The following is a 14,125-nucleotide window of genomic DNA, read 5'->3' on the forward strand; positions in this document are numbered from 1 at the left end:
TGAAGACTTCGTCCCGTGTCCGGATGGGACTCTCCTTGGCATGGAAGGCAAGCTTGGCAATACGGATATGTAGATCTCCTCCTTTGTAACCGACTTTGTGTAACCCTAGCCCCCTCCGGTGTCTATATAAACCGGAGGGTTTAGTCCGTAGGACAACAACAATCATACCATAGGCTAGCTTCTAGGGTTTAGCCTCTACGATCTCGTAGTAGATCAACTGTTGTAATACTCATATCATCAAGATCAATCAAGCAGGAAGTAGGGTATTACCTCCATCGAGAGGGCCTGAACCTGGGTAAACATTGTGTCCCCCGCCTCCTGTTACCATCCGCCTTAGACGCATAGTTCGGGACCCCCTCCCGAGATCCGCCGGTTTTGACACGGACACCCGTCCCCAGTTATGTTTCGACGGGTGTCTCCTCGTATTCGGGTGTGAATGCCACGTGGCACCGCTCCGGAAACCCAAGGGTCCGACGGGCGTCCCCGCCGGTGACGCCGCTCTGGCTCGTCGCCCGAGGCCAGGCTCCGGCTATTTAAGGCGAACGAACGGCGTCTCGAAACCCTAGACACACCCTTTTCCTTGGTCTTTTCAGATCCACGCCACATATAGAGGCGCTCGCAGGCAGCGCGATCCCAGCAACGGAGACGGAGATGGAGATCCACTCCGGTGCGCCATGCACCAAGAGGGCGACGCCGTCCTCTAGTGGTTTGGCGGTAGCGGCTGGAAGCGGCGAGGACCGCATCAGCGACCTCCAGGATGCCATCCTCGGTGAGGTCATCTCCCGTCTCTCCACTAGGGAGGGCATCCGCACTCGGATGCTCGCACGTCGTTGGCATCCTGTTTGGCCGACCGCTCCTCTGAATCTTAACTGCCGTGAGATCCCTGTCGCTCGTCTTTTTAACGCCCTAGAAACAGTTCATGTCGAGATCATCAGTAGGGTCTCTGCCTACAGTGAGGAGCTTGCTCGCATACGATACATCGTAACTTGGCATCAGGGTAAAACAGTTCCTAGTGATGGTTCTTGCCTTCCAGAGTCCATCCTCTCCAGCCATGTGGGCGCAGTTCTCCGCCTTTGTATACCGGCGTGCTACCTCCAATGCAGACCCTCTACTGTCCACGCCTGGCTTGAGTCCCCCAGATTGAACAATCTCCAGGTGCTTGAGTTTTACTACCTGTTTCCACGATTTGTGAAAGAAACTGTCAAACTATCGCACACATGCTCTTCATCTACGCCCTCACTACCGAAGTCCGTCTTTCGGTTTTCCTATTCTCTGCGAACTGTGAGCTTCGCGTGTTGCCAGATACTAGACCATTATGTAGAGGTACTTGAACTACCACTGATCAAGAGACTTTCGCTTGTTGAGGTTGATATATCAGACTTCTTGTTGCAAAGCATGATCAACTCTAGTTGCCCTGCACTCGAGTGCCTGCTGCTTGTTTGCAATAGAGAAAGGCATCGGATCACAATAAATTCCCCTAACCTTGTAAGCATCGGCATCCGTGGTTAGAAAGGAAAATTCATCATTGAGGATGCCCCCTCACTTCAAAGGTTGATCCACAATCTCCTGAGCAATAACATGGAGGTATTCACCATCTCTGCACCCAAACTGGAGACATTGGGCAAATTCAGTATCTCGCTTGACCCCACATGTCTTATGGTACTGACATTTCACAATAATTCCAGCTGCATTTCCTTGAGAAGGTAGTTTCATCTCATCCAACCTTTTGTTCTGATAATTTTATGTTTTATTTTCCATGTTATGTGAAGGATTTGGCGACGGTCAGCCTATCTACAATGCGGCAATCTGTCAAAACCTTGTTTTTGGCCATGACTCATAAAGTGGACCTGGTCATTCACTTGCTTAAGTGCCTTCCAAATCTGGAGAACTTGTTTGTTCAGGTGATGATTCTCACGCCCGACGAACTGATTGGGACGGGGGTCATGGAATTTATCGTTCATTTTGTCCTTCCATTGATCTTGAGTATCTTTCAACCTTTATGTGTTTTTAGGGAGGAAACGTTCCTGATGGTGCAAGAAATATTTGGCGTCGCAAGCACCGTGCGTTTCTCAAAGAACGCATCATTCATTTAAACACAGTAACGCTAGAAGATTATGAAAAAAGCGGGAAGAACACTGAGTTTGTGAGGTTCTTTATTCTGAAGGCAACGGAGCTAGAGACCATGAGGATTAAGTTTTTCTTTCCCTCAGACTTCACGCAAGAATTTTACGAACAGCAACAGTAGTTGTTCTTGTGGGAGAATAAAGTTTCCAAACGCGCCCATCTCAAGTTATCAGCATGCTGCAATCATCTGTGCTGTGATTTGAAACACAGGCGTGTTGAATGCCTGGATTTGTCAGATCCGTTCACTTGTGCCTGCTGGACACAGGGCTGTAGTTAGTTCCTCAAGCTAGTACAGTTAGATGTTGTTGCGCCAATCTGATTCTGTGTTATGTCTAAACATGGCTGAAGCCTTTTGCACCGTTTTGTAAGCTTGTTATAACAATGATTTTGTGCTATGCACCCGCTATTCTGAAAATTTGATAGTTTTATGTCACTATCGTGATGCTACAAAAACATTCGTGTGCGGTTGTCGACTAGGGAACAAAAACATTTGGAAGAGAAGAGGCACTACCTTGCCTGTTCTGCAAGGAACGTGCATCTAGTGCATGTAAACCAGTGCGTCTGCAGTGACCAGACGACACTGCCTCCTTTCATGGCAGACTGTACGTTCACATGGCCGTGGCTATGCTTAATCTCAAACCGTGCTCCCAGCAACCTCAGACTGTACGTGCCTTTCGTGTAAACGCATGTCCGTGAACGAGTTTATGTCTGAGTACAAACAATCGAGTCGGCACTGGCGTGCGTCGGCTTCAGGACTAAGCGCGACTCTGTAGATTCTAGATTTTATGTGTATCAGTGCTAGTGCGGTGCTCCTGTCTGACATAGGACCGTGCCTTTGACAAGTCAGTGCCACGTCACCAGAGGCATGGTTCCCCATGCCTGCCAAAGCGACATCTGTGCCTTGCTAGATTACAGTAACCCATGTCTCGTGGAACGATCCAAGACGAAAGATTGCCGGATGCGCCTCGCTAGCAGCACGTTTCTTTGAAATATAAAAATATTCAGGAGATCAATATTTGATGTGAGTAGACCGTCACACACCCTCTGAAAGATTGCAAAAAATGAGATACATGCCTTTAGTCAAGTAACCATGTCCAAGCATAAACTTATACTAGACGAGTATCCCTTGCAACATTTCAAAAGAAGGCAACTGTTAATGATCATTCTTCGAGGATTGCCTTGATCATCAGGAGGTCATCAGTGTTCGCAAACCCTTGCCCCAAAAGATCACAGATGACGCTTTGCATCTTCTTTCTATTCTCCTTCAGCTTATGCACCTCCTCCTTCAGAAAATCCCTGTCCAACTTAATCTCACCCTTGTCGTCCTTAAGATTATGAATGGCACTTGTGAGAGACCTCTGAATGAGCTTGATGTCTTTATCAACGATACCCATCTGCTTCTTCTGCCTGTCAATCTTCATGGTAGTTACATTAGTTCTTTCCACAGCTGCAACGAGATTCTCGAGCTTAAGGTTCACTTGTTCATTATCCATTTTAAGCCTGCTTATCTCTTCATCCTTTGCTTGCCTATCATCATTGCTCTCATCTAATATCCCCCAGAGCTTGAGTAGGCACCTCTGCATAATGATAGGCCATGGGCGGTCAACCCATTCGACGACTCCATAGTTAACGCCTCTCTGCGAACAAAAAAGGAACAAAATAAACAGAGACTATTAATACACTGCTGCAGAAGCTCTGGGATATAATAAAGTTCACATATACTTGGTTTATAACCTCATTCAACTAACTATGAACCGTGTTTGTGCAATGTGGCACTTCAATGGTTAGGTACTCACAACACTAATTATGGTGCTTCGCCCACCCTGTCCGCGGAGTTATTTCATAATTTTACTTAGTTTCTTTTAAGCCAGCTTGAATTAATCTGGAGCTACCTTTGCAGACAACTTATTTAGAGAGTTTTTTTTGAAGAATATGCTGACTATTAAACAGAAGTCCCATTTGTAAACAAACATGAGAGTGTCTAGATCACTTCTTTTGTGTTCAATGATGTAAAATAAGTAGTGACCTTTACCCTTTTATGTAAAGTAAAAGGACTACACAATGTTTCCTACAATCAACCGGAAAACACAAGAAGAAATCAGTCTTCTTTGGTAGACTACAAGTCCTATATCCAAATGGTTTGATTCAACAAGAAAGTAACTCGGATTTTCGAAAGTGACTAACTTGCACAGCACAGCCGAAGAACCTCCTCCCCGTGTCACTTCCTTCAAAAGCCACACACCTGAGAGGCTTGGTATCGTGGAGAACACAGTAGAGAGGACGGTCGAGCCCTTGCTAATTTTTTTAAATAATACATTTTTAATTAAATTACACAAATATTACGCCAAAAAAATATTTTTCACAAATAATACACCGTCGGCCGTCAGCCGGCCGACTGGACCTAATCGGCCCACAGCAGGCCGATCGGCTTGCTGCTAGCCGACTGCTGGCCCGCCTGGCATGCGTCGGCCTCTGATTGGGCTGGCCACGTCGCGAGGGGGAGGGAGGGAGCTGTCGGCGCGGGCATGCCCCTGTCGGCCTACCGCGGGCCGATCGGCCAGCTGCTGGCCGACAGGGTGCTGCCCCACCTCGCGCGCGGCTGGCCGGCTGCTCCCTGCGGCCTTATCCTCCCCTTCCTCCCATTTCTTCTGTTCTTCTTCTTCTCTTACCTTCTCCTCTCTCTACACAAAAATTCCACCAATTTATACACCTAAATGAGCAAGTTTTTCGCGATTTTGGCACCGTGAATGGATTCAACTCAGTTAGGGCAGCCAAAAGAGGTCTCGATCTACTGATGGGGTAGCTCGTGGTGGTCGTGGTGAGCATTTTGGTGGAGGTGGTGGTGGTGAAGTTGGGGCAGTGTGGTGGTGGTGAAGTTGGGGCAGTGTGGTGGAGGTGAAGCTGTCGTTCGTCGTTCTTCGTTGGAGGCGGAGCACCGGCAGTTTGGTGGCCGCCGTTCGTCGTTCTTCGTTCGCACACACGCTTCAAGGGTATATTTCAGCAAACATTTTATTTTTCGTAGGTGCTCCGGTACTATTTGTTAATATGTTTTGATGTGAAATAAATTAGGTGTGCGATTATTGTTATTTGCCCCGGTAGTATACGTAAATATATTTAGATGTCAACTAATTAGTTGTGTTAAAATGTGTAGTTGCTCCGGTAATAATCCGTACTATATGTGGATGTCAAGTATTTAGGAGTGTCAGTATTTGTAGTAGTTCCGAAAAAAGGTCCGTAATATAGGTAGTCCAGTCAAATATATTAATCTGTCAATATTTGTAGTTGCTACGGCAAATATTCGTAATATACTTGTAGGTGTGTGAATTGTATTAGTTGCTCCGTTAATATTCTGTAAAATATAGCTAGGTAATATATAGACATGTCTAATATTTGTTAGTGGGATATTAAGTTGTTGCTTAATACTTGCATTTCATTGTTGAAAAAAAATAGGTGAGTCGAGATGTCCGATGTAGTGAAGTTCAGATTTTACTACGGTCCTGGTACTGTCCAAACAACTGAGATGGGAGCAGATCTGAGTGAATTTACTCACATAGAGGTGCCAATGAGCGCACCGCAAACATGGTCTGTTAGTCAGTTGAAAGAATGGATTGCGGCAAGTTTAGGTCTTGATACTGAAACACACACCGTCGGTGTTCATGCATTATGGACACGGTCAAGTTCAATAATTTACTTTTATTTGAGGCCAATAGAGGGAGACTCCGATTTGGTGCGGTGGTTACAAGGTTGTGAACGAAGGGGATGCAATCCTGTTGCTTTAGTGCTTCCCGTCGTGAAGGAGGTCACTGCACATGAAGGCGAGGGTGGCTACAAAGGACAGAGCAGTCAGGTAGAAGGAGGAAATGCTTATGGTTACGAACAAGGACAGAGCAGTCAGGTAGAAGGAGGAAATGCTTATGGTTATGAACCAGGGCAGAGTAGTCAGGTAGAAGGAGGAAATTCCGATGGTGATTACAATGGCGAGGTGGACGCTGACGAGGTAGATGGGCACATGCAGAACCAGATGGAAGAAGAAGACACCGATGTTGAAAGGGGTCATGCCGATGATTCTGACGAGTCAGATGAAGAAGAAAATGCAGAGGAGGTCCCGAATCCTGCATGGTGGATTCATGACTTATCATCTGCAATGACCGTGAATGATGGACATGATTCAGCCTGGCAATATCACCAGAACAATATTGCGACGGGTGCTATGTATCCGAACAAGCAAGCCTGAAGGATGCAATAATTAATTGGGCAATGTCCATGCAAAGGGTTTTCACAGCTTAGGTGTCCAGTCAGAAATTCCTGACAATGGTATGCAAGAACGCAGATTGTCCCGCCAGGGTGCACGGCTTTCTTCCTAAGTATGGCACAAGTTGGGTGATAAGTGACTTAGTTAATCACACTTGTCTTATTCCCTGCATCCCTCAAGATCATGCCAACCTTTCATCCACGCTTATTTCTCGATTGTTTTACGATGAGATAGTGCAGGGCAAAGCTATGGAAGTGAAGGCAGTCCAGACAAAAGTCTTCACCAGGTTCAAGTACAGAATTTCTTATGGCAAGGCTTGGAGGGCTAAGCATGCGGCGCTTGAGAGGAGATTTGGTTCTTATTTTGATGCATATGACTCTGTTGTCCACCTCCTCCACACCCTGCAGCAGCGGAATCCAGGCACCTATATCGATATCCAAGGCATGTTCATGCCAGAGTTCCCAACTGTGAGGGTGTTGCATCGTCTCTTCTTCTCTTTCGGTGTATGCATCGAAGCTTTCAAGCATTGCCGACCGGTGATATGTGTTGACGGTACTTTTCTCACAGGCAAGTACAAGGGTCAGATCCTGACAGCCATAGGTCAAGACGGCCAAAATCAAGTTGTCCCATTGGCATTTGCTTTTGTGGAGAGTGAGAACATTGAAAGTTGGACATGGTTCTTCAGGCAGTTGAAAATATCAGTTGTGAAGGAGAAGCCCAATGTGTGCATCCTTCATGATAGGCATGTAGGTATACTCAGTGCGATAAGGACACTGACAAACCCAGGCCCTGAGGAACAAGTTCCATGGCAGGACTTGCAGAGCCGTTGGTGCATGCGCCATCTGGGGGCTAATTTCTTCTCGCAGTTTAGAAATAAGAACCTGATGAATCTGTTCAAAAAACTCTGCAAGCAGAACCAGTTATGGAAGTACAATTTGATATGCGACAGACTTAATGTGTGCACGCAGAGACACGTGAGGGACAGGAAAGCTGCAAGAGATGCAGCGGTGAGGGCACATGTTGAAGCAGTAGCTGCACAATTGGCAACAGGAACAGCGGCCGTGGAGGAGGAGCCTGTTGGGCTATGTGACCTGCCAGGCTTTGACCCACCTGGTACTAGGAGAAGGCTCAGGAGGTCGATTAAAACCTTCGAGCAGTGGATAGAGCATGAGCCTCTGGAGAGGTGGTCTTTGCTACATGACACACATGGAGCAAGGTACGGTGTCATGACAACGAACCTCGCAGAAACATACAACTTTGTCCTCAGAGGAAACCGGGCATTGCCACTTACAGCCATCGTTGAGGGTATTTTCTATGGCACCGTCAAGTATTTCAGAGATAGACGTCAAAAAGCAGAGCAGCATATCTTGAACAACCCAAATACATGGTACTGTGAAAGAGTCACGAAGTACATGGACAACAAGATGCAAAAAGCTAGGTCACACACTGTAGTCGCCATCGGTAATCAAGAAAGAAGGTTTGAGGTCCGCTTAGCCAACAACAAATTCGGATGTGCAAATGAGTTGAGGACGCATGAGGTGAAAATTGGCAATGAAGCCTGGCCAACGTGTGAGTGCACAGGCAATAAACCGAAATTGCTTCACCTACCTTGCTCACATGTACTTGCTGCTTGCGGGCATCTTGGAATGGACGCAATATCGTTTGTGTCTCCATTTTTTCTGAAAGAGTCTGTCCTCAATACCTGGACAGGTGAGCTGATGGGTTTTCGATCAATGGGTAATTTCAACAGCGTCAACCCCGCCGAAAGGCGTTACATTCCAAACCCAAAGCATATGCGTACAAGTAGAGGCAGACGGCAGTGTCAGCGCATCCGGAATGATATGGATGAATCTGAAGCAGGAGGTCCGACTAGGCAATGCATTCTATGCAATGAATTTGGCCATAGGGACACTAATTGTCCCACTTTTGTCATTGGGCGTGGACGAGGCAACCGGGGAAGAAGAGGAGGTAGAGGCAGTAGAGGAGTAAGGGCGAGAGGAAGAAGCTAAGCTAGCAGTAGTATGTTCTGAATTTGTATTAAGTGTGGTGTGGCACTATGTTCTGAATTTGTATTAAGTGTGGCACTATGTTTTGAATTTGTATTAAGTGTGGCACTATGTTCTGAATTTTTATTAAGTGTGGCACTATGTTCTGAATTTGTAATAAGTGTGACACTATGTTCTGAATTTTTATTAAGTGTGACACTATGTTCCGAATTTGTATGCATGCGGCGCTTGAGAGGAGATTTGTATTAAGTGTGACACTATGTTCTGAATTTTGTATGTGCAGGAATGTCGGGATTGTGGTTGCTGAATGGGGACATTGATAGGGGTCATCGTGCTGCGATATGGTATGAGCGCAAGCTTGAGCCTCTGGTCACTCGCACTCCTAAGGAAAACTGGATGATACACTCAGGATGGCTTCAGCGGTACGTGCTTTATTAATTTGCACACTGACATGCATATTAATGGTTGAAATGGGAGACACTAACTGAAATGTTCTCTGATGAAGGTTGAAATGGGCCGGCCTTTTACCTTTCGCGCGTCTGGTTGAGTCTATCCCGGGTGAGAAACGCCTCGCCATCGATGGGTCTTTGCTGAGCTGCTTAGTGGACCGTTGGAGGCCAGAGACCCACACGTTTCACTTCAGATGGGGAGAGATGGCTCCTACTCTGGAGGATGTGTCACTTTTGCTCGGACTACCGTTGGCAGGTCATGCCGTAGGACCGTTGGACGCACCGGCTGGTTGGGAGCGAGCTCTTACACAAAATTTTCATGGTGTTTTTCCGGATGCTCCGGATCCGGTATGGGAGCATCACGGACCTAAGTACGAGTGGTTGCTAAATTTCCGGGTAATTTCCCCTACCTATTATCTTCAAGTTATCGTGCATACAGTTTTACAGAAAATAATTGTGGCTTACTAAAACTTTCTCTTCGCTTAATGCAGATCCAGAACTTCCGGGCGCCGTTGACTGCAGAACAGATCACTCGGAGCCTGGAGGCCTACTTAATGTGGCTTTTCGGCAAGGTGATGTTCACGGAGAACCATGTCACCACTATTAGCGCGCTCTACATCCCTATGGCACTCGAGATAGCGAGCGCTCAGACGGCGGATCAGATCAGACAGAGGAGTTGGGGTTCGGCGGTCTTAGCGGCTACATACCGAGGTATGTGCAACGGTTGCCAGCTTACATCGAGAAAGCCAGCCCTTCTTGGATGCCCTCTATTCCTACAGCTGTGGTCGTGGGAGAGGTTCTCTATAGGGCGACCAGATGTACATGTTCATGAGCCTATAGACGCCATGTTTGATGTTGACGGCATCGACATGCCTACTTTCGGTCTGTGTTGGACACGTCGCGAGGTATGCACCGTGTTGTAGTTTAATGCAACTTTGTTCTGCACAAGAGATAGTTCGATGCTAGCGGCTACTAACTTTTCTTCTCTGCAGAGACGCTTTGCTAGTGATCAGGCCAGGAAGGCATACACAGCATTGAACGAGCAGTTCGATGCGTACACCGGGGTCATCTGGCAGCCCTACACGGAAGCAGCCATACAAGCGAGATACCCTGGTGGTATGTCTGTGCTATGCACAAGGGACCGAGATTACTGGATGACAAAATCTAAGATCATCTTGGATGTCTTCATCGAGGAGATGGCACAACAGAGGTTTGTGAGGCAATTTGGTCTTCTGCAGTTGGAGCTACCTCCCCCTATAGAGAACCCGGTGCCAGCACACATCCACAGGTATTAACCAGTTTTTCAATGTTGCATTATATTTCATAGTACTCCATTCGAAGCTTTAGGTAATTGTTGAACACACACCACAATTTTAGGATGACAAGGAAGGGCATGACCAGGACAACTGCTGACTGGCTAGTTAGACTAGAGCCGTATGTTATAGAATGGGAGACAGCAAACACAAATCTATGGCACGAGAATCACAATTTCGATCTCGATGAATTCAATCTCTATTTGCGGCGCTACATGACCGGAACACGGTTACGCATCATTTAGTACTCCCACCCAGAGGAGATACCGGATCCTACTCCGTCGGATATGTACCCGAGCTATGATACTTTGGGCTCTAGGCAGTACGCAGTAAGATATATTTTCTTTACGTAATGTTGTCACATACTTTGACGTGCAAGAGACAGACATTATTAATCGTCATGGAAATTTGCAGGCTACCTTGACACGCGAACTCTACGACGACGTGACCACCTTTGGATGATCACTATCGTCTGGACCTCTTCTTCAGCATCGTCCAGTGCTACAGCCCTTCTTGGAAAGAATTCAGAATAAGATACGGACTATGTACGAGGCTACCACGTGCACCCGGAGAACCGATGTTGTTCAGCACCAGCAGGAGCAGCCGCGTCACTCCATGCACCGACATCAACCACGTCCACGTCTAGCACATCAGCCGACAACCAGGCCACCCCGTCCTGACCAACCTGGCAGTTCTACGTGGCACCCGCAGCACTATGGTCCCACGTCGAGCTTCGTGTTTTCTCCACAGCCACAGCAACACGGTCCCTCGTCGAGCTTCGTGTTATCTCCACAGCCACAGCAGCACGGTCCCTTGTCCAGTTTCGTGTTTGAGCTAGAGCAGCCGTCACAGCCAGCAGGTATGTGTCTTCATATTTATTGTTTTCAATATTAATGACGCGACCTCATTCTTCATGATGAAACGTTCCATCGCGTAGGAGCCTACGGATATCAGGCGTCTATGTCGGCATCACATGATACGTGGGGGAGTGATCAACATCCCGAGGAGAACATACAGGCTCAGATGTCGCAGCACACCCAGTGGATGAACATGTTTTCGACTACTCCACCAGGCCCCACACAGGATACACAGCATGACCATGGAGAGTCTGAGATTCCTCCTCGTCACATTAGGGCACCCGACAGGTTGGGATGGTCGCCGCTTCCAGATCCGCCTCCCCGCCAGGCCAGACGTCGTCACTGACACTTCTATCTATCAGTAGAGACATTACCATCTATTTCTGTGTGAGACTTATGTCTATTCTATGTATGAGACAAATGACTATGTACTTATGTATGAGACATATGCCTACTCTATTTTAGTACTCTGTTATCCGAACTACAAGATCATATTTAGATAGAACATAATACTCATACAATGAGACATTACAAACAACTAGATAGAACTACATCTAAATTAAATGGTACGTAACTGAACTCACAACATACAGCATAAAAACTACATGAAGTCATCATCGTCATCCTCGTTTGATGCAGAACTCTTGGCCTTCAACGATGAAGAACTCTTGCCCTTCGACGATGCAGAAACCTTGCCCTTCGATGATGAAGAACTCTTGCCCTTCGACGATGCAGAACCCGGAAGCGGCGGCATGAAGATATCATCTTCGTCCTCGCTCTCCTCAGTCCATAAACATGGATTATTTGCTGCAATCCTTCTGAAAGTTTCACTCTTCGGCACCACTACCTTCTTCCACCTGTCATGCAACCTAAGAAGTTCTTTACGTACCTCCTCACATAGGTCCTTTCAGGCCACCCAGACCTACGTAATTGGTGAGCCAACTCATTCATTATGGTGTCACTACCGGTGAGTTCGTCCCATGGAACTATCCTATTATCCATCCTGAAATCGGTAGCTAGCCTCAGAAGAGTCCTACTCATCCCAGGGTGAAAACTACGATCGAAAGGATAATGGGACATCTCAACTACACTACACTAGAATGCTTATCCACCTCCGTCTGAAGGGGGTTTTACAGGTAGAGAGGAGAAAATGGCGGGAAAGAACGACTGCGGTATGGTGGGAAAGGGTTGGCGGGAAATGGGTGGCGGGAAACGGGTGGCGGGAACATATGGCGGGAAAGGGTTGTGCGGAATACGTCATAGTTTTAAAAAAACCAGGGATCGTTCGGAAAAAATGGTGGCATGCACCAGTCGGCCCACAGTAGGCCAATTAGTCCTTGTCGGCCCCCTACAAGCCTATCAGCCAACTGCAGGCCGACTGGACCCTGTCGGCCAACTGCAGGCCGACTGGACTTGATCTAGTGGCCGACAGCCCAATCGGCCAGCAGCAAGCAGATGGGCCACCAGTCGGCCTGCTGTGGGCTGACTAGGCTCAGTCGGCCTGCAGCGGGCCGACGGTGTATTATTTTTGAAAATTATGTTTTCAGCGTAATTTTTTTGTAATTTAATAAAAAATGTATTATTTAAAAAAATTAGCCGAGCTCTTTGCCACAGAAATCATGGTCTTCGATGGTGTCAGGGTTCTCCTACAAGGACACATGAATTTTTAGAGCTCAGATCTTTTGTTTGGAAAACAAACCCCAGTTCAACGCTCCGCATGTAGCAGGAAATCACCTACATAGAAATCAAAATCCAGTTCAAGGAAGTTCAACCTTCCTTCCTCCCCTCTTGTCCGAACTTTTGTGTCGACATGGCCCGGAGGATGTGAGCAGATGCGATGCCGTAGGCGGCGTCGAATTCGAGAGGAGAGAGAGAGAGGGAGAGAGAGAGAGGGGGGAAGAGATATAGTGAGAGAGCGAGAGGGGAAATGAAAGCGAGGGACTTCGACATGGTCCGGCTCAACCAAATACTCCACCTACTCGCCAGACCCACCAACCCCCACCCCCCTCCCACGCCCCTTTTTTTTGCGCTGGGATAGCAAGGAGCCATTTACTATTGTCAGTAGTTTCAGCTTTGCGAGCGAGTACACAAAATTTCTTCCCTCTCCATAATTACTCCATAAATACATCGTTTTGTGCATCTTCCCTCCCGAGTCACTTGCTCTTCCGCTCCCCTTCTCTGGTTCCTTCTGTCTTTCTTGCTTCGTCTTCTTCACTCTACAGTCCACATAGATGGATCTACGATTCGCCCACTTGCTCTGAAATACAGTAAATTTTTCCCCTTTGCTTAATACTTATGTGTTGCGCACTGTCTTTTTTAGATGGATTCTTGTTGTATGTTACCCTATTAATTTTATTTTTTGAGTTAATATCCTACCCCTTTGAAGAGGTTCTATAGGGGAATAATCTTGGAGGAGAACAGTTGATTTTTTTCACCTAGTTCGCTGCAAGAGCTTGTAGATTTGAAGAGGTCTGTGCGTGTTCTTTCATTTTTTACAGAGACACTAACATCAATGGATATCACCATATCAGCATTCGCTCCACTCTGTCTTACTCATTGAAACAAGCGTGTATCAGTGATATACAGTCCTTTAATTCTTTGTACCATTAGCGGAGTGTTGAAATAAATTTTTCTTTAATAATTAATGAACCCGAGTCTTATATATTGTTACATCTCGCAGAAAAAGATGGCGTGTGATGTTTGCAGGAACCTCAACCGTCCCGGTGTTGAATCTGATGTTGCCCAATCTTTCTTGATTGTGTCTTTGCCTTGTTGTTATGAGTCATACCTGGTAAGTTTTGCTACCAAATCACGCGTGGCCAGTAAAAAACCTTCATCACTGTATTTGTTACAATTATCTTTATTCAGCAGTCAGCAACCACACGTATTCCTTCGGACCGAACTATACTGCGCATGCTTGTTTTTATTTTATAGGCCTTGATGTAATTAGAAGTTCAATTGTTTTGTATAGGTTTAATTAAATGTCATAGATGTTGCCTGTGCCCGTGCCTGAAAGCCAAGAAATTTCAAGGAAGAAATTCTTTCATGCATTTTTTCTTCTGAAAATCAGTAAAACATTTATATACCTTTGTCTTAATTTTACTTTTATGCAGTATGTCCCATG

The 14,125-nt window shown here is 46.5% G+C and overlaps 1 protein-coding gene across 1 annotated transcript; it reads left to right on the forward strand.

The window, feature by feature from the left end:
• The first annotated feature begins 651 nt into the window (after positions 1-651).
• Positions 652-1,509, forward strand: LOC109763911 (putative F-box/FBD/LRR-repeat protein At5g44950). The gene is made up of 2 exons (XM_073506463.1): positions 652-1,155; positions 1,303-1,509. Exons 1-2 carry the CDS (start codon positions 652-654, stop codon positions 1,507-1,509), a joined length of 711 nt encoding a protein of 236 aa, XP_073362564.1.
• The last annotated feature ends 12,616 nt before the right edge of the window (positions 1,510-14,125 follow it).

Source organism: Aegilops tauschii, chromosome 1 (assembly GCF_002575655.3).
Source record: "Aegilops tauschii subsp. strangulata cultivar AL8/78 chromosome 1, Aet v6.0, whole genome shotgun sequence".
In the NCBI taxonomy this organism is placed as follows: domain Eukaryota; kingdom Viridiplantae; phylum Streptophyta; class Magnoliopsida; order Poales; family Poaceae; genus Aegilops; species Aegilops tauschii.

Coding starts and splice junctions, on each gene's coding strand:
- LOC109763911 (XM_073506463.1), top strand. CDS start 652: ATGGAGATCCACTCCGGTGCGCCATGCACCAAGAGGGCGACGCCGTCC. Junction 1,156..1,302: donor CCAGATTGAACAATCTCCAG/GTGCTTGAGTTT, acceptor GCGTGTTGCCAG/ATACTAGACCATTATGTAGA.